Source organism: Protomyctophum parallelum, assembly GCF_964188405.1.
Source record: "Protomyctophum parallelum genome assembly, chromosome: 6".
Lineage (NCBI taxonomy): Eukaryota > Metazoa > Chordata > Actinopteri > Myctophiformes > Myctophidae > Protomyctophum > Protomyctophum parallelum.
The window spans coordinates 27054731-27074692 of record NC_139701.1 but is presented as its reverse complement, the minus strand read 5'-3'; the positions used below and the strand labels follow the sequence as shown (position 1 = coordinate 27074692).

At 41.3% G+C, this 19962-nt stretch overlaps 1 protein-coding gene across 1 annotated transcript in view; it reads left to right on the top strand.

Moving 5' to 3' along the window:
* The first annotated feature begins 332 nt into the window (after nucleotides 1-332).
* Nucleotides 333-19962, top strand: part of eps15 (epidermal growth factor receptor pathway substrate 15) — a 32692-nt gene continuing 13062 nt past the window's right edge. Inside the window, exons 1-15 of the mRNA XM_083767341.1 lie at nucleotides 333-394; nucleotides 3495-3536; nucleotides 4408-4497; nucleotides 4719-4766; nucleotides 4900-4995; nucleotides 5562-5624; nucleotides 6874-6999; nucleotides 7128-7187; nucleotides 7307-7570; nucleotides 7819-7964; nucleotides 8472-8628; nucleotides 12112-12194; nucleotides 16105-16177; nucleotides 17849-18010; nucleotides 19268-19465. Coding sequence (XP_083623467.1) covers nucleotides 368-394; nucleotides 3495-3536; nucleotides 4408-4497; nucleotides 4719-4766; nucleotides 4900-4995; nucleotides 5562-5624; nucleotides 6874-6999; nucleotides 7128-7187; nucleotides 7307-7570; nucleotides 7819-7964; nucleotides 8472-8628; nucleotides 12112-12194; nucleotides 16105-16177; nucleotides 17849-18010; nucleotides 19268-19465 — 1635 coding nt within the window. The 5' untranslated portion in view covers nucleotides 333-367. The remainder of the gene's footprint in view (nucleotides 395-3494; nucleotides 3537-4407; nucleotides 4498-4718; nucleotides 4767-4899; nucleotides 4996-5561; nucleotides 5625-6873; nucleotides 7000-7127; nucleotides 7188-7306; nucleotides 7571-7818; nucleotides 7965-8471; nucleotides 8629-12111; nucleotides 12195-16104; nucleotides 16178-17848; nucleotides 18011-19267; nucleotides 19466-19962) is intronic.

The window sequence follows — 19962 nt, the reverse complement described above, 5'->3', positions numbered from 1 at the left end:
GTGTGTGTGTGTGTGTGTGTGTGTGTGTGTGTGTGTGTGTGTGTGTGTGTGTGTGTGTGTGTGTGTGTGTGTGTGTGTGTGTACGCGTGTGGCAGAGGGGGGGGGGGTGCGCGCGTGTGTGGATAGAAAAGTGGGTGGCATGGCTTGATTTGCTTTGCTAACTCAAGAGAGTATTTTTGATTACAAAGAGTAGTATAGTTATCAGTTTAGTTATATTCCAGGTTATATCACATGATGAGTTATGGACGGACGATGTATGATGATTCCATTGCCAGGTTTTTATTTGTATTTTGCAGCGCCCCCTATGTGTCTGCCACAGTGACAGCAGCGCAATGAGAGCAGCGGGGGCAACAGAAACACTAACGTTATGGCTGCCACTCTGTCTCTTACTCAGGTAACACTGTCTTTCAACTCAAATCTAAATGTCAGAATTGTCTCTCTGTCGTCTGTCTGTTGTTCGTAAACCTTTGAACGTTGTTTGTAGTTCCTCTGGAGCGGGTTAATGGCCGTGCAGTTAGGTGTTCGTCGCTGTTTTGGAAGTTGTCTGTCTGCAGTTGTGACTGGGAAAAGTTTCTGTGTAATCTCTTTGGAGACTACGTAAATGTAGGCTTCGTCGTGCGACCCTATCGCTCGACATTAATGCCATGTTTCCAACTGAAATAAAGTGTCGAAGCGCGTCACGTCGTCACTGTTTCAGTTAGAAACGCTTCATTTTTGTCGAGCGACGTAGTCTAAATTATAGCCGTTATTAAGGGCGTAGCTAGCTACCTAGCTTGTTAGCTATAAATGCTAGTTTGTGTACACAACACAACCACGGGGTAGTAGCTTTTTAGAGTTTCTCTATCAAACCAATGCCAAGCAAACGTTACCAGGTTTTGATGCCACTCGGAATTTGTGGTACTGCTTCAGCGTATCAAAATGTTTGTGTGGACTTGATTATCATGGTCTGTTGTTTTGCTGTCAAACATTGCTTTGCTAAAGCTAATAATGCCCATTATTACAAATAAAACAAATGTTATAACAAACGTATTAGGTATTAGCCTACCTACTGCTGTTGCTGATACATCTTCCTACTGCTTTCTTGGCTTGCTTGGTGGGCTGAGTAAATTACCCTATAAGTCAATTGATTAATGATATTGTCTAGTAGAATATTGCACCGCCTGTCTTCACTCACTGTTGTAATGTGTTGCTCATGACCTTTGGAAATCATGTAGTCTTAAGAGCTATAGATGTTTGCCTTGCTTCTTTGCAAATATTTACTACAGCCACCTTGACCTGCTTTTTAATCAAAGTTATAGATAGTCTAATAAGTAATTAAGCTTGCACTTCAGCTATCCTGTCTGTCACACAGTCTGCTGTAGTGCTGTTATAAGCAGTGTGGAAACTGTTTGTTTTGCACACACAAGCTGCCTCATTTATTTGGAAGGTCTAGCCTGATTACAACCACAGACCTGCTGTTACCTGACCCAATGTCAGTGTTACACACCCTAAATCTAAAGGATGAGAAGAACTGTTGGAGATACGTATTTCTATCATTTGCCTTTACAGAAAGTCTATGTGTCAACTAAAACTCTTACGTTTATGTCATTAGTTGGGCCGCAGTAGGGTTTATTAAGCATTTATAATACTTCCTACCTTGATTATACATTGTGTCCTGAGGATTTCATACTGAGGAATTCCACTACTCATCTAAGCAGTGAGGCCTACATGAAGACAAATCTATGATCCATCACTTTACTTACCGCCTGATAAACTTGGATACAGTAGAGCAAACACACAGTAAGCTAATATGTAATGGGCTACCCACAAGTCATGCATTCTTCTTACTGTATACAGTACACAAGAGAAACTCTGAAGCTCTGTTTATACAGTACTTTGTCATACAACCGTATCACTTGTCATCTGGTGAGTGACACGGTCATTGACACATTTGTGTATTTCTGTTTCCCATAAAGGATGAATTTGTAAAATTCACTCAATTCAGCTTTCTTGGTGCTAACATGACATTGTTTCAATTGTAACCAGTGGCTAGTAGAATATTCTAGAGAAAACCAGACTGGCCTGTCAGCCCGCATACAGCGTAGCATATCTGGCTATCTGCTGCAGTTTGTATAGGCTAGAGAATGATTGAGGGATTTTTCTTTTTTTTTTCTACTTTTTTTCAGTGCAACGCTATTAAAGTATCACCAGTACAATGACCACAGTGTTGTGGTCGCCAACAGTTCCAGGCACACAATTGTGTACCACAGAAAAAAGTAGTGTGGGCCAGAGAAAGATAAGTGTGTGTGTGAATAGTGATCGGGTTATGAATCAGCTATTGACATAATATAATGCCATGCGACAAGACAGGGTGTAGGGTTTGTTTTCCTTTAGTCCTCGGCTTCTGTGGCTGCAGAGTTATCTAGATCTTTAACAAGCTGAAATCTAAGATCTTTGGCTGGTTTCCTTTGACATTGCTTTTGTGGAGATAGAGAAACTTTTGTTGAGGATAACAATTCCAATAGAATAATTTACCCATTGATTAAATGGCCATCTGTTTAACATTGCACATACATTACTTTTACATTTCTTCCTTTTTATTTTTTATTTTTTCGTTTTGGGAAAGCACAGCAGAAAAGAGTATTTATGGTTGCTTCTGTGAAGACCAAAATTATGTTCTCTTCCTGTCCAGCAGTAGACCTTCAGCAAATGAATGAAAGAAGGAAATGGGTGAAAAAAAGAGGAAATGACATTTCTGTGGAGATACGCCCTGTCCTTGCTCTGTGAGGTGACCGTCAGCAGCCAGAGGAAGTGTGGCTTTATGTCAGGAAGTCCAGACTAAGCAATTCTGTCGATTTTCTTTTCTCCGAAATCCTCAACACACCATAGGCTTAAGTGGATTAATTAATAATGGTGAAATGGAATAATGGTGCTTGCACGATGTTGCGAGGAGACATGACATATAGGTGACGAGTGAAAAGGCATGCATCTATTCTCATGTCTGCTGTGGTTGATTTGTCCTACCTAGAGACATGGTTTTAGACTGGGCTTTGTGAACTGTAAGATGTTGCTGTGTAAGCTCTCATCAGGCAGCAGTCAATGTATTCATATTTACCTGGAAACTGATGATTGACAGAGCGTAGGTTTAGTCACTGATTTGAGTGTGAAGATGAGAAACAATAATACAGATGCAGAAGCATATTGATTAGAGTCAACATGTTTGCCTGCCTCCATCTGTGAAGGATCAGCCTTGTTTTCTGGCAGCCGTCTTAACACAATGGATGACAGGTTTGGCCACTGGCCAGCAGTCAAACAAACACTTGTAGACAGAGTCAGCTTATGGAGCAGGTGTATTTTGTAATGCATTTGGCCATGGTTTATGGTTATTCTACATTTTCATTCTCAAACCTAGGCCTAAGCCCATACTGTAGGTGCAAGTATTGTAGTTAGTGTTGCAACCAATTATAACATTTTCAAAATGGTGTCTAATGTTGAATTTGTGTCTACACCAACAGCTCTCGAGTGGAAATCCCGTCTATGACAAATACTATCGGCAGGTAAGCAAATATTTCCTTTACCATGGCTTTTTCTGTTTCTTATTCATTAACCTCCGTTCTGGGTCTATTAGTGATTATAAAGGCTGAATAAACCATGCAGTGAATTTTCCATCACTCAAATATGAGACGGCTGTACAAGATGCAAGCAGAGGTATGATACAGGAAGAAAATAACTGTGGAATTGTCGCACTTGTTACATTGTTCTACTTTTGCTGAATTAAAATTTAAGACACTCTGCAAGTTTGCATAAGATGCTGAGCTACAGTAGGTGCTTAAAATGCAAAATGTAACTGAAAAAAGGAAGTGAGGAATACACACACTGCATACTAGTCTTTTTGTTGTTGTAAATATGTTTATTGAAGGTATTTTAAATTAACATACTTGGCCCATGAACTATGTTAAGTCGTGAGATTGTATTTAGCTTTAATCCTTGACTTCCACTTCAACAGTATTAATCATCTACTTAAGAGCGAGGAGAAGGCCGGTTTAGTTTGAACACTACTGTGCATAGTGTTAGCTGTATTTAATCAGTGAGTGGTAGCAATTTCCTGTCCCTCCTTTAAAAAATTAGTCTGTGGCCAATGAGTGAGGCTTCTCCATGAATAAATGATGGCTCTCTCTGCCAAACCTGTCAGCAGAGCCTCATGAAAGAGGACTAGATCACTAGAGTGTTGCAGTTTGCTTAAATACCTAGTTGATAGCATGGAGAATTGGTTTATTATTATTATTGTTATTCAGATCTATCTCAGAGATTTAGCTGTCTCTGAGATCAGAGACAGCTAAATTAATTAGCGAATTCTGCAGCAGACGACTAATAGAAAATATGGATTATAAACATGAAGTGTGTGTGTGTGTGTGTGTGTGTGTGTAGGTTGATCCTACTGGCAGTGGGCGGGTGGCAGCAGCTGATGCAGCGTTGTTCCTGAAAAGATCTGGCCTGGCTGACCTGGTTCTGGGAAAGGTAAGCATGCTGCATGAGGCGTACAATGGCAAATATACAGTAGCACGGCATCTCGAAGGTTAACACATTTGCAGTAAACAAAAGACTCCGTATAATATTTCAGTATAATTTGTTGAAATGTTTTCCATTTTCTGTACTACTTGTGATGTTATTAAGATACAATTGCACACTTGTGTCTTTGTTCATAAAATGTAAAAAGTTAAATGTTATGCCCTTTATAGATCTGGGATTTAGCAGACTCTGACCGAAAAGGGTGCCTAAACAAACAGGTACAAGCTGATCCTATACATGAATCCATATATTTTTTAACATAAGATTTTCAGACTTTCGTGTATTTAATCATAATGGTATGCTAGCAATGCAGAGGTATACATCACATACTATTCATTCTATTTCCCTCAGCAATTCTTCATAGCTCTCCGGTTGGTGGCTTGTGCTCAGAATGGCCTGGAGGTGGCGCTCAAGAGCCTCAATGTGGCTGTTCCTCCACCTAAGTTTGTGAGTTCCCTCATCACTGCAACCATATATTACCTGCAGAATGCACTGACATTCCCGGCCACTCCTTTTAATGAAACTTGCTCACCTAGTGTAATCCCCTACCTTCCGAGTTTGAGCCAATGTGTTTGATGATGTCAATGCACCTAATGCTCAAGACCATATATATACCTTTTTGTCAGGTGAAACCTGACATACAACAGACCCGTATTTATTAGCGACCTAGCACCGCAGCCACTCGAGGACCGCAGCTCGTAACGACAACAATGTCATGAGCTAACTGCATGGACACACAGTGATTGAACCACGAACAGAACGTCGGAAACGAATGCAAACAACGGCCGCGGGGTTGTGACACAGAAACATACAAGTTACAAAAATAGATGGTGTTGTTTCACCTGACATGTCATCATTTATTTTTCCTCTTTTTTTCAAACCTGGGTACTAGTCGTTTAATTCAGATTCCATTGTAAATAACTAAGTCAACAGCACTCCCATAGTGATTATGCATATTATGTAGTTTGAATGTGTTTACCTACTGTTCTGAATTAAATGCTCTTTATCTCCAGCATGACACAAGCAGCCCCCTGTTGCAAGGGGTCGTGGCTAGTGACCTTCCCTGGGTTGTTAAGGTGAGACCCTCACAATGGTCGTGATTCCACACATCATCACAGTGCATGACAAAATGTGTGCTATAGACAGTAATACATGTAAATTAATATCTATCTTGCGCAGTGTTATGATTGTGACCTTTCTGTTACACAGATTGTGTGTGTGTGTGTGTGTGTGTGTGTGTGTGTGTGTGTGTGTGTGTGTGTGTGTGTGTGTGTGTGCGTGTGCGTGTGCGTGTGCGTGTGCGTGTGCGTGTGCGTGTGCGTGTGCGTGTGCGTGTGCGTGTGCGTGTGCGTGTGCGTGTGCGTGTGTGTGTGTGAGATATATTCTTTTACTATACTTGCAATTCACATCACAACTTGTTTAATTGGCCCTCGCTAAATCCCACCCCAAAAAGGTGATTGTCCAATGCCAATACAAATAGTTCAGCAGCCATTGCTATGCAGGTAAAGCTTTGGCCACCTCATAGCTGTCACGGCTGTGTTGTTGAACATATACACGGCTTAACGTCAAGAAAGTTACACGACTGACCCACCCAGGTGATGGCAAAAATACTAATGACCGTAGTCTTACCGTGCAACATGAAAACTCCTGTGGGTGGTCGGTAAAAGTTGATTTCTCCCTATGTCATTGCTTGTATTTCTAGTTTATTTAAATGATGTCATGCAAATTTGTCCAGTGTATACTGCATAGCCTACTGCAGGCCTGGTTGACTAGATTTAGAAGACATTTTGATGCTCTTGCTACTGAAATGATCGATTATTTATATGGATAAATCCTGTCATTTAACATGCATCTCTATGGGGGAGGACAGCTTAACCTGTCTCCTTGCTGCTAACGTGCCTATTGGACAAGGACGGGTTGGGGAGGGACTTAGCGAAGGGCTAATCTGTTGTTTATATTTTACACCACTTTATGCCTTTTAACTCATTGACCGCCGACATTGCCATCTGGTGTACTCCAGGACCGCCGCCCAGTCTTTTAATACAGTGAAACTCTTAGTTTGAAAGCGGTTTCACTTGGAAACCGACAGTCAGGAAGTGAATATTCACTATGTAATGGGTGCCTCGATTGTTATATACATTTTATAACAATCGAGGCACCCGTTACATAGCGATTGAAGCATACATTTTGTAACCGGGGATCATATCGTTTAGAGAAATGAGCCGCAAAAGGCTGAATGAGTTAATCAGTAGTTTAGGCAGTAGCTAGCTGCTTTACGAGATGGATAAGGTAAATATTTTTTCCCCTGCATATGTTTTTCTTCAGGCTGAAGAGAAGATGAAGTTTGATGCCATCTTTGACAGTCTGGCTCCAGTGGGAGGGATGTTGACAGGAGACAAGGTCAAACCAGTCCTGCTGAACTCTAAGCTACCTGTGGATGTCCTAGGCAGGGTACGATATTCATACTGATACTGATGACGGAGGAAAATAAAACCTCAGAGCAAAGTACCACAAATGAAACGTGCATCAGTATAATATTTTCCAAAATGCTTGATGACATCCTTGTGTGTGTGTTCCAGGTATGGGAGCTGAGTGACCTTGACAGAGATGGAATGCTGGACAGAGATGAGTTTGCTGTGGTAAGCCTTTCAGGCTATACTGTATATTCAGCTGTCAAACCCACATTTATCTACTAGCAATCGGGCAATTTTGCAAAAACATAACGACATACGTTGGTGACTGTTTTACCCCTATCCAGGCCATGTATCTGGTGTACAGGGCTTTGGAAGGAGAGCCTGTGCCAATGTCACTCCCACCTCCCCTGGTCCCCCCCTCCAAGCGGAAAAAACCCTCTGTGCCTCCTGTGATGCCCCTGTTGCCCTCACCACCCTCCATCAAAGACAGTCGCTCCTCTCATGCTGGGTCAAAGACAATGCCCCACCCCCCTAAACCAGCCCCCTCTCCTGCTCCACCTCCAGCTCCTACGCCAGCTCCTGCGCCAGCTCCTACTCCAGCTGCCCCTGTAAGTACTTGGATGTGAAGTCTGTATGAAGGACTTCTTGAGGTAATGCATTTGTGATGTATAGTGTAATCTTTAAAATATTTTTGAAAGACTCTACCATAAGAACTAAAAATACATGTGCTTGAGATGATTTTGTTAAATGGTCAAATTGGTCTCTAACAATGTTAGAGATCATATTTGTGTATTTTATTTAAATTAACATCATATGAGTAGTTCATAGCTCTCTTTACCATCTCTCGCATGTCAAGTGGGTGGTGTCTACTGGAGAGAAAGCCAAATACGATGAACTGTTCAGCAAAACAGATGGGGACATGGATGGTCTGGTGTCTGGACCTGAGGTCAGAGATATCTTTCTTAAGACTGGCCTGCCTTCCAACACGCTAGCGCGCATCTGGTAAGCAGAGATGGCAATTGGCAAATGTTTCCGCTCAATTGCACTGCCTGCAGTTTGGGCATACCTGCCACTTGCACCTTAACTCAATGTCTGCCAAGGACTTAATTAACTTCTTTTTTTATCAACACTGGCCTTGACACATTACCTTCCACTGGCACCATGTCAGTTTTTACTAGATATTCTTCATTCATGTTCACCATATCACAACTTTGTTGTCAAGTTACATTATATAAGGACTGCACAATAAATCAAATATAAAATACATACAGTTGTCCTGCTGGATTTGTTGCCGACATATTTGTATCACAAATAATGACATTGCACAGACCTCACATAATTATTTCCTTTAACATTTACCACAGAATATCATATACATTCCTGTATCTGTCATTTTGTCCGTATGCACATTAAGCTTCTAGCCACAGTGCATGAGGTTCATTCACACTATTAACAATAGTCTTTTGCCTGAAGTGTAAATGTTATGTTATGTGCGTGTCTCTGTCTCAGGGAGCTGTGTGACATCGGGGACATAGGGAAGCTAACCAGAGAGCAGTTTGCCCTAGCACTGTATCTCATCAACCAGAAGCTGACCAAAGGTCTGGACCCTCCTCAGACTCTCTCTCCAGAAATGATACCCCCCTCAGACAGACAGAACATCAAACAAGTGAGTCACTTACAGAATATTCGTCAATTTAAAGTCTGTTAAATCTACCCTTTTTACTTAAATCGCAAACAATCCTTCACACCCCTGCTAATACAAGTACTAATAACATTGTGATGATAATTAACAAACTAGGGAAGTGTTCATTTGATCCCGGCTGTCTCTTACTCATTGGCTACGTTTACATGAGCAGTTAAATCCCCTTTTCATTCCGAATAGAAGTTCAATCCTATTAAACGTTGTTATGTAAACGCCTACAAAAACTTACATCCGAATGAAAACGCTCGATGCGATCTAAAAACCATTCCGATGTCACTGGCCGGATTACTCCGATGTTCATTGCGATTGAAATAAAATTGGACTCATGTATATACGCTGCTTCGGATGTAAGTTCATTCTGGTCTTTCTGAGCATGCTCATTTCCATTGCGCTCCAACTCCAAGGCGCTCATATCCAAGGCGCACCGAGGAGTTTGCACATAGAGTGCATTATTTCTTGCATTTTGCAGCTCCGAAATCCCCCCCCAAAAACGTGGAGCAGGCTGATTGTTGTGATGATTGATGATCCCCCTGGTCTGTGAGTGTTCAAAGATCCAACCGTCCCGAGTTGATCATGATCACTGATCATTTTCAAATGATATAGTGCATCGGGGACTCACAGAAAGACAGTGGAGAGAGGACGCAATGCCGTCAGCCCGCGCACACACACGCACACACACACACACACACACACGCAGTCCCAAGAATACGCTATTATGTGGGGCACATTGTCAGCCTGTGGATCAGCTCTTACTTACACAATGTGTGCCTATACGTGCATTGTGCAAAGACGAAGCACAAATAAATCCAATAGCCTTGTGAGGCGCGCAGCGAAAAGTTGATAAATGCGATGTTTTACTGCTTTGTGTGTGTGTGTGTGTGTGTGTGTGTGTGTGTGTGTGTGTGTGTGTGTGTGTGTGTGCGCGCGTGCGTGCGTGTGTGCGTTCTCTCTCTCTCTCTCTCTCTGGTCCAGTGCTTACAGCAAGCGAGAGATGAAATGATGGGATTTCAAAGTATATGGTCTACTGGTGTTCTGAATGAACTGCCTATATTTTATGTGTCCAACAGATGGTGTAGTTTCACGTGAAATAACATGTGTCATGGCTTATATCACACCGACGGCAACGTCCATGTAAACATTCGTTCGGAATGACCATTTCCCATGTAAACTCGCGGCAAAAAACATTACATCGGATGTATTTTATTCTGAAGTATTTATTCGGAATGATCACCCTTCATGTAAACGTAGCCATTGTTTTATGTGAACATAATGTGTGGACAACTGCTTTGGAGATTTTTGTTGATGTTTCTTACTTCAGATGCTTCTCTTGCATCAAAGAGCCTGTTGCCTGCTGCTGATGTGTCATCTGTTATCTCTCCGAAGCTGGCATTATCACCAGCCCTCAATCAATGCTTTTATGGAGGATGATGTATCACTTAATGTTGGGATTAGTTATTTTGTTTGTTATTTTGCTGATACAAAGTTGTCTATTTATTTGTTTTTAACTAACCTTTTCCTTCCTTGTGGTGTGTCTCTGTGTGTTTGGATTTTTTCCCCCCTCTAGCTTGCGGCTGTGTATCTCTGTCGCTCTCTGTGTGTCATTCTCTTACGGTTCAGGTTCACTCTGTGTTTGCTCTCCACACATTATGCATAGTTCACTTTACATACACGTAGTGATGATGTCTCCCTAATTTGGAAGTCTCTCGTGAGAGAGCGTGTGCTTACCATACTGAGTCAAATGCTTCTCAATACTCTGCAGAGGCTGCCTTAACTTGTCCATTCCTCTTCCCTGGCTAACACAGAAGTCCTTTATTTTATCAGTTTCTGTTCTGAGTTCTCATTGGGCTGGAACACGCTTGTCTGTTTCCTTGTGTTGCAGGCTAGTTGACAGCTGTAACTAATCAAGAAAATTATAATGAATGAAAATCAAAGTGTATTCAGACAATAGCCCCTGCCCTGACAACAGTATTGTGCCAAAGTTGGAGCTGTGTTAGTACTGTGGAGAAATTGGGGCAAGTAGAGTGGATTCCTCCTAGTCTATTGAGATACACCCAATGTGCCACGCCTGGGTCTTAGTGGGACTTTTGCTTCTTTCAAATACTTAATACTTTTAAAAAACCTACCCCAAAAAGTCTTATTACCATATTTAAAATCTATCTTTCTAGAGTCTATCCGTCCATGTGTTGTAGAACCTATGAAATTACCATATTAAAATAGCCGGGGCTCCAGATTGCAACCATTGGGTAATTATTTGAGCTTACAAATGTGCAAGAAAAAATTACAATTAATGGAAGGGGTGTTTTGTTGTCACAAAAACAGTGATGTAAGAATAATGGTTTGTATAGTAAGCAGCAACCTCACAGTGGCACACTGCGATATGCACACATCCCCACTTGGCATGACGCACCCACTGAAACAACACTAGCAATCACGCACTATTTTACACCTGTAAACCTGTGATGTGACAATAAAGTTGATTCTGATTCATAATGCACTTATCAGAATCAGTTTTATTTGTCACACCACAGTCCTACAGGAGTAAAATGCTCACTGAAAATCCAAGCCTTTAGTATCTGTTTTGTAGTTTTGCACCAGCTGTGGAAAAGACTCTATGAAGACAATATATAAACTATGTAAAGATCAATGTTGGCAATAGACTTGTGCGTTGTGCCATATCTCTGTTACCATTTGTTTTATGGTGTAGATAAAATGATAATGTTTCCAAAAAAGTCTGATATGATAAATATTGTCATCTGCGTACTAGATAATATACAAATCTATTGTATTGTGTGCGTGTGATGAAAAATCAAATCAAAAATCATATTATGTCAACATTTTCAGCACCCGGTGGCAACAATTCAGCTGTTAAAACGAGTTAGTCTGGAGCCCAGTTAAGTGAATGAGTATTTGAAAGAAGCCCTCTGATCCAGTGCCTCCACTACGGGACACCTTTACCTAGGTCTTCTCGTGTCAGTGACATTACATAGTCTGTTTAATGTTCTTTCCCATCCCTAACCTGTTTCTACATCACCTCAGTAGCTACCTAGTAGATGCCATTCTAATTTAGTTTAGTAGTGTTTGTGCTTGGCTGTGAATGTGTTGTCTCCTTCCTTTTGGTGCATCTTCAATTTCTCCGTATCGTACACTGTAAATCCTGTGTGTGAATTTAACAATTTAACCATTTTATACTCTCAACTTGTTAAATTAACACACAGGATGTTATAGTGCATGAGTCATTTTGGGGTTCTTCTCAGAACTCTCAAAATGAGGTTTTGATGTCATCTAATGGGTCCAGTCCTATTTAAAGTTAATTCCTATACACAGTACTAGGTTGTTTCATCAGTTTATTGTTGTGTCCTGTCCATGTATTGTATGTTGTGGTGCTGGGCTTGCGCTAGTGAGTGTCTATCCATGGTTAAGTTGTCCTCTACCTTGCTTGGTCTTCAGAATAATTTGGCCAACCTTGCAGCCGACTTCTCTGCCATCAAGGAACTGGACTCCCTCAGTAACGAGATCGTTGACCTGCAAAGGTGAGCTTCTCTTAAGGAAAGGTGTGAAGTCAAATCACGAACGCAGCGTGCAATTAACGTGAAATCTTTCACAGACCTTCCTACTAGGCTGAGGAATATATCCCACCCTTTTCACATTGGCCTGTTATAGTGCCACCAATAGGTGGATTTTTGCAAAACACATTTTCTGAACAAAATGTCCCAAATCATCCAATTGCCATCCAAGGCGTAAGAAGAAATGGCACCCTTTTCACATTGGCCTATTATAGCGCCACCAGGAGGCCACACCCTGACCTGCCCTGGTGGAGACCTGTGCCTCTAGAGGCACTTTTTCTAGTTGTGGATGTGCTTGAAGGGCTGCAACTATTGATTATTTATATATTAATACAATTAGCAATTATTGTATAGTGATGAATATAGACTAACTTTTTACTATTACTGATTAACAGAAAACTAATATTAATAAATATATACATTGTATTACATTTTCTTAATGTTGTATATCAATGAATTGATGCAACACATTTTTTTTGATTAAATTGATTAGTCTGATTAAAGGACAACTTTAGTTTTTTTCCAACCATCGTTCATGTTTTAGGTTGATATTAGAGAAAGTAAAAGATTAAGATTTAATGCTTTTTCTTTTTTTGCAAGTAATTCTTCACCCTTTTTTTGACGGGGTTGGGGAATTTGAGCAAGTGGCTAAATATGTATTTTTATGTAACATTTTATGTCTATTTCTTATTATTTACTATAGTCCTAGACCCCAGGAAATTACATCTGGCCACAAAAGATCACAGTTTCTAATGAATGTGAAGGGCGAGGTGACAAACGGATGACAAACAGTATGGCACCCCCTAGTACCTCCCTCTTTACATTCAATACAATCCTGTGATCTTTTGTGGCCAGATGTAATTCCCTGGGTCTAGTAGGACTATAATAAATAATAATACAGAAATCGCAGTTACAAAAATAAAATAAAAAACATATTTAGCCACTTGCTCGAATGCCCCCGCCCCTGTCAAAAAATCACTAAAACAAATGAAAACCGTACTGTTTTGTGTCCTAAAATAAAATATTGGCACTTTGGCTACTACCATTGTGTGCGGCCACCTACTGGTCTCTGGAAGACCACTATTTAGAACACAAAATTACATCCATAAAGTACATCTCTCTCACACATGTGCACAGCACACACATTGATTTAGTTTTAAGATGTGAAAGAGAGCCATCATTTTGCACGGGAACTCTTTTTGTTGTTTTAAGCATTATGTTATACTTTACCTACAGATCGTTTTTAACATCTTTGCTTCTGGGGGAGTCCCTGGAACAAATTTTTTTACGAGAGAGAGAATTTCTTCAAATGTAATTTTAGCCTTTCACCTTTTCACCTTTCTCAAAGGTGATGGTGAGCAGTGTGTCTTTTGGTGCCCACAACCACACTCACTTGCGCAACTTATGCCATAGGCAGAGGACAGCTGTTTAATAGGCAGAGAACAGCTGTTTAACGGGTGAGCGGTGGGGGTGGGTGGTAGTAATAGTGTATAATAAGAAAATAGTAATTGTGACGGGCAGCAGATCAAGCTTGCTAAGATGTTACATTGTTGTTGCTTCAAATCTCTCCACAAACCTAGCACTGCTGATAATGAAGATGATGGGTAAGAACAGATTACCATTGCTGTTTATACGCTGTTTAGTGTGGCATTACAGGATGAAAATATAGACTCTTCAAAGAAAGGGATGACATCTTTTGATGAGATGGTTGAGAAAATTAGAAGACCGTTTTAACCTGCATTTTGAAACTTGAACCAGGGATAGTTCTTTGTGAAGACGGTTATCTACGGACGGATGCAATTCGAAACTGGCCTCCTTAAAATCTGAATCCCCCCACCCCCTTTACCCCCCTTACTGTATGTTTCCTTTCCCTTTTTACCTCCTTACATGATTTTTTATATAGAAGTGTATATTTGTTCGTCTCTAAATGTTCAATCAATAAATCAATCAGCTGTGAATCTGTTATCAGCTCCTGGCAGAGATTAGTTCAGCGGAGCACCCCTTTCTTATAGTTATTACTTGCGCAAGCAGAGCGCGCAAGTAATAGTTTCGCCCGGTCCGTATGCACCGTCCCAGCCAACCCGCCACTTTTGATGCGTATGCAAATAAAACAGCAAATTGTGCCTGATTTGCTGGGACCAGATTACATACATGACCGTATGTCTTACGTCATCATTGAGAGCTAGTCATACATCATTTGTAAAATAAAATAGCAAATTGTGCCTGATTTGCTGGGACCAGAGTACATGGTGTGTATATGTATAACTAGCTCTCAATGATGACGTAAAAAATATGTGGATTAAAGGACCCAATGCCAGAGTGTAATTGGTCTTCGATTGTGACGTAATGACGATATGTTTTAGTGTTGGGAGGATTAAAGGTAATGTTCCTGTGTATACATGTATGTAACCTGGTCCCAGCAAATCAGGCACAATTTGCTGTTTTATTTGCATACGCATCAAAATGGCGGGTTGGCTGGGGCGGTTTTTGGCGCAAAGTAACCACAGTATACCGCTAATCAACTTACAAATTACATATATATGTATAACTAGCTCTCAATGATGACGTAAACATAAAATATACCGCTAATCAACTTACAAATTACATATACATATACATAGTATATAACTAGCTCTCAATGATGAAGTAATAAAGATGTGGATTAAAGGACCCAATGCCAGAGTGTAATTGGTTTTCGATGGTGACGTAATGACGATATGTTTTAGTGTTGGGAGAATTAAAGGTAATTCTCTTATGTATACATGTATGTAATCTGGCACCACTGCCATATCAGGCACAAGTAGTCATTACGTAACATGCCTAAAGTAGGTAGGTAGCAAATAGTTAAACCTAATCAACATTTCAAACGTTCCTTCACAGAGAAACTGAGATTTGACAGTTTATAGCGGTTGAAAGTACTTGCACGCTCTGCTTGCGCACTAGTAGGCCATTTATGGCCTACTAGTGTGTAACAAGCAAGTATGCACTCGACAGAGTGCAGTTCTAGTTATTGTTTTGTGACCGCTAGGGGCACTCAATTAGAACTTCCCTTTCTTTCCTGTGACAAGTATGCTTTGCTTGTTTTATTTCCCAGATCATTGTCAAGTTATCTTATGTAGAAGCTATTTTGGTTCTCCTCGCTCATCCATATTGCCTCTTAGATCGATCGTAACCTTCATGTAAATATCTTAATGGAATCACGCTGCTCAGGAACCCTATTATTTATTAATGGGACAGTGCTCAGCCTCAAACATATTGTTGTAGGGGTGCATAAATGAGAGATGGGCTTTTAGAAAGAGGCCATACAACTACTGCTCCTCCCCTTCTCTCCCTGCTTTTCTCCTGGCTGGGCTGTAGTCAGGGAGAAAAGAGAGAGGATGATAAAAACAGATGATAAATGTAACAGGGCTTGACTCAGCCTTACTCTCCCTCTCTCCCTCCACCTCGCTCTCTCTCTATCCTCAAGGCAGCCATCTGTCTCTCGCTCCTCATCACCAACACATTTGACAGAGCAAACAGGACCCTGCTTCACTCATACTGTAAATGTCCTCGTCACACTTGCACAAGCTTAGAGCAAACGCGCGCGCACACACACACACACACACACACACACACACACACACACAGAGACGCCCCACCTCTCCAGCGCTCTCCAGTCACTCTCTGCTCTAGTTGTGGGGGCATTTTGGTGTCGGGCTAGGATCATGGTTGTCCAGGGAGAGGAGCTGCTTGAGAGGCCTGGTTGTGGTGGAGGAGGTAGAGGAGGTAGTGCAACAGATGGCTGGCTGGGGTTGGAGGGAATGGGGCTTGGAGGACTGGGCGCACTCAGCCTGTCCTCAGTGGCTAAATACTCCTGTCTGCTGTGCTGGACCCCCAGGGAGAAGAGTACAGTGGAGCAGGAGATCAAGGATAACGAGGAGACTATCCGGCAACGCACCAATGAAGTGCAGGTGAGACCCTCATCTCCCTCTTTCCATCATTGAAAGATTTTCTCCAACACCATGAGAGCATGGTGTTGGAGAAAATCTGCCAATGATTTACTTTAAAATGCTGAGTGTACAACATGGACAAATCTAAAACTAAAGCCATTAATGTGATTTTGTAAATATTTAGCGACAATTACAGACATGCTAATCTCATCTAAACACTAATTATAAGGTCCATAATGACTCACAGGGATCAATTTGGTTACATCTGTATGGTGTACACTACAGAGTTACAAAGTGATGGTAAATGAACACTGAAGATTTTACTATGTGCTGGTGCTCCAAATTCGAGAACTGTTCTGTTTTGTTGTCTATTTTGTTAAACTACTTAATAGACGGGCAGAAACACAAACTGGTAAAGATAAGGGCAGGGCATCACTGGTTCTTAAATATCAATCAATAACATTATTAATGCTTTGACTGACCAATAATCCATTAGGCCAGCAGCCAGCCAGCCCGATAGATCTCACTGTTAATTATACAGAGAGAGAGGGAGAGAGGCTGGTGTCCTTGATGTAAGAGTGTCTGCAAGACTCCCTGCTCAGAGCCTGACTGATGAGATCTATTTTGGGAGCAGACAAATTAAAGAGATAGTTCACTCCCCCACACTCCACTTGTTTTGGGAAGCAGATTTGACATCCGAGTGTAATGGTGGGTTCTAGATGGATAGATAGAATACTTTATTGGCAGTTTAAGAAAATTACTAAAAATGACATCATTTTAAAAAACGCCAAATGGACACAAAAAGCCTTCGCTTGTTTCCATTGTGGTCCACCTTGTAACATGAAACTATACACAAACATACTGTACAAACAAAACAACCATGTAACAAATAAAAATTATATATATATATATATATATATAAGAGGGAGCTATACATATAGGACAAGAGGTACCCTAAGAGAAGAGTTCAGAGCAAGGGAGATGGGCTATCCAGGGTCGGAAACGAACTATGACCAGTTAGTCTGAAGATGGAGCCATGATTTAAGGTCTTTCCTAAATCTTGCAAGAGAATCCTATGTTGATGGAGGCAACTCTAAGCTGCTTCACTGGAGCATTGGCTCAAGGCTGAGTGCTATGGATATTTATACTGTGTAGGAGGTGGGCCACCATACATCACACTTTGAGTGTTGGTAGGTCATGACTCAAGTTCAGCCCACTCCCAGCCCAGGTTTTGCTTAACTTAGGCTTCATAAAATGTTGCATACTACGATTGGTTGGGAAGATCAAAGACGTGGTGAAATGAAAAGTATGTTTTTTTTAGATTCCACTCCATAGCCTGAAGGGATAGGACCTTCTGATTGGTTGCAAAGGCGTTTCAGACTGAAACAACAAAATGAAATGACCAAAAAAGCCATTTCACCACGATTTTGAGTAAGCCCGAAATGCACGAGACCATATTAACATGAAATAGTTTCCATTTTGTGGATCAGTTGCCAGCGAGTCGCAGACAGTATGAATGCTCAAAACTCAAAACGGTGTGAGACAGGTAATATTATATTACGTGTCGTTTGGCACTAGTCACTGAAATCATGATCTGACCTTGAATGTCATAGTGGTGCCCCTTCTGCTCCACCCAGTTCGTCCAAGTGTTTCTGCTCACTACTTTGCTGTGCTGCTCTCCAACATCTGTAGGACCTGCAGGACGAGGTGGGGAGGGAGAGCGGGGAGTTGCAGCGGCTCCAGGCCCAGCGTCAGGAGGTTCAGGAAGCTTTGGATGAGCTGGACCAGCAGAAGGCCTCCCTGGAGGAGCAGTTGTCCCTCATCCGCCAGCAGACCAGCCATGAGAACCAGCTGGTAAAGGTCCTTACGGACAACTTTAGTTTTTTTCAATCAAGGTTCATGTTTTAGGTTGTTATTAGAGAAAGTGAAAGGTATTTTTTTCATTTGCTGATTTCTTTTGTTTTAGGGATTTTAGCTGTTTTTGACAGGGGGGCGGGGGCATTCGAGCATGGGGCTAAATATGTATTTCTTTACAAAATGTTATAGCGATTAATTTTTTTATTATTTACTATAGTCCTAGACCCCAAGAAATTACATCTGGCCACAAAAGATCACGGGATCTACTGAATGTGTCAAACTGACATTGAGCCTATGACACAGTGTGGCTTCCCCCCAGTAGCCACATATTCAGTAGATCCTGTGATCTTTTGTGGCCAGAAGTAATTTATTGGTCTAGTAGGACTATAGTAAATGATTAAAAAAATGAAATCGCTTTAAAATGTTGTAAAAAAAATACATATTTAGCCCCATGCTCGAATGCCCCATGCCCTGAAACGAAAGAAAGCAGAAAATTTAAAAATTAACACTCTTTTAAGTTCTCTAATAACAACCTAAAACATGAACCATGGTTGAAAAAAACTAAAGTTGTCCTTTAAGACAGAGGTTCCCAACCGTCTGGTACTAGTACCACTGGTGGTACTTGAGCCCCCCTCTGGTGATACACAGAAAAGTTGCCCAATTGGTTCAAATAGGCTACCCAGCCGTGCTGAAATGAGCACGACAGCACACCTAGCCGTTAATCGAACATTTGAGAATGGATTAATCACATTAGAAATATCATCAGTTGTGCTGATTAGTGATTAGACAGTTTTGTCAGAGCAGCAGCATTATTGGCTTAGGAATGGAACAAAAAGGGCAGGTCTACGCTCCTGTATTTTAACATCAGTTATTTATTATGGTGGTACATGGAGAACCAAATAGTTTTTGAGGTGGTATTTCAGTATAAAAAGGTTGGGAACCAATGCTTTAAGACACCTGGGGAGTTTCTCTCTCCTGAAAAGTCATGATGCATGCAAAGTCATGCAGACCGGCAAGAATGTGAACAAACACCAGTGCTTTTCTCACCGTTTTCAGAAGATATTAGTAATTAGTTATAAATCTTCAAAGAAATCTAAACTAGGCTTTAGTTATTTGGGTGTCCAGTTAAACTTCAGCTTTCTTGAGCTTGATCTCTTGATGTTGGGTGTCCAGTTAAACTTCAGCCTGTTCTTGCTGGTTCTCTTGCATGTCCTCATGTGTTAATGTATACTGTGTGCTTGTGCTTACACCCAGATTTCGTCGCTGCAGTCAGAACATGAGGAGCAGGAGCAGAAGATAGGTCAGTATGAAGAGGAACTTGTCCAGGCCAGAGAGGAGCTTCTCAAGCTGCAGGACGAGACCAGGACACTGGAGGAGAAGGTCCAGGCTGCCAGAGAACAGCTCTCACCTCTGCAGGACTCTGTATACCACTCTTTCACTCAGGTTGCACAGGTGTGTGTCGCGTCATGTCTCCATCTCATTTTGATTGTCACGTGTACATCAGTTGGCATGGTCTGCCGCCTTTCAGATGTAGCTCTTTAAAGGTGTAGTGAAATGGCTTTTATGAGCATTTTATTTTGAAGTTTCAGCCTCAGACGGCAGGATCTTAGTTTCTAAACCAATCAGAGCGTCGCATCCCTCCAGGCTATAGGACGTAGGTCTGTCTCATGCGCGACCACATGCACGCACATGCAGAGTGGTTTGTTTACCAAGTGACAGAGAGACAGCAGCAAAGCCAGGGGATTTTTTCTACCTATATAACTATACATATTTTAGCGCGATGATTAACTTTAAAACAAGTACCGGTAATACACTGTCTGGATGTCATCTTGAATGAGTTTAAAAACAGTATTTCTGTAATCAGTAGCAGCTGTGTTTGGACGGACGTGCAGCAATGGGAATCAAATGAGTGAGCTTCATTTTTATTGGCTTTTATTGATGTGTATTTA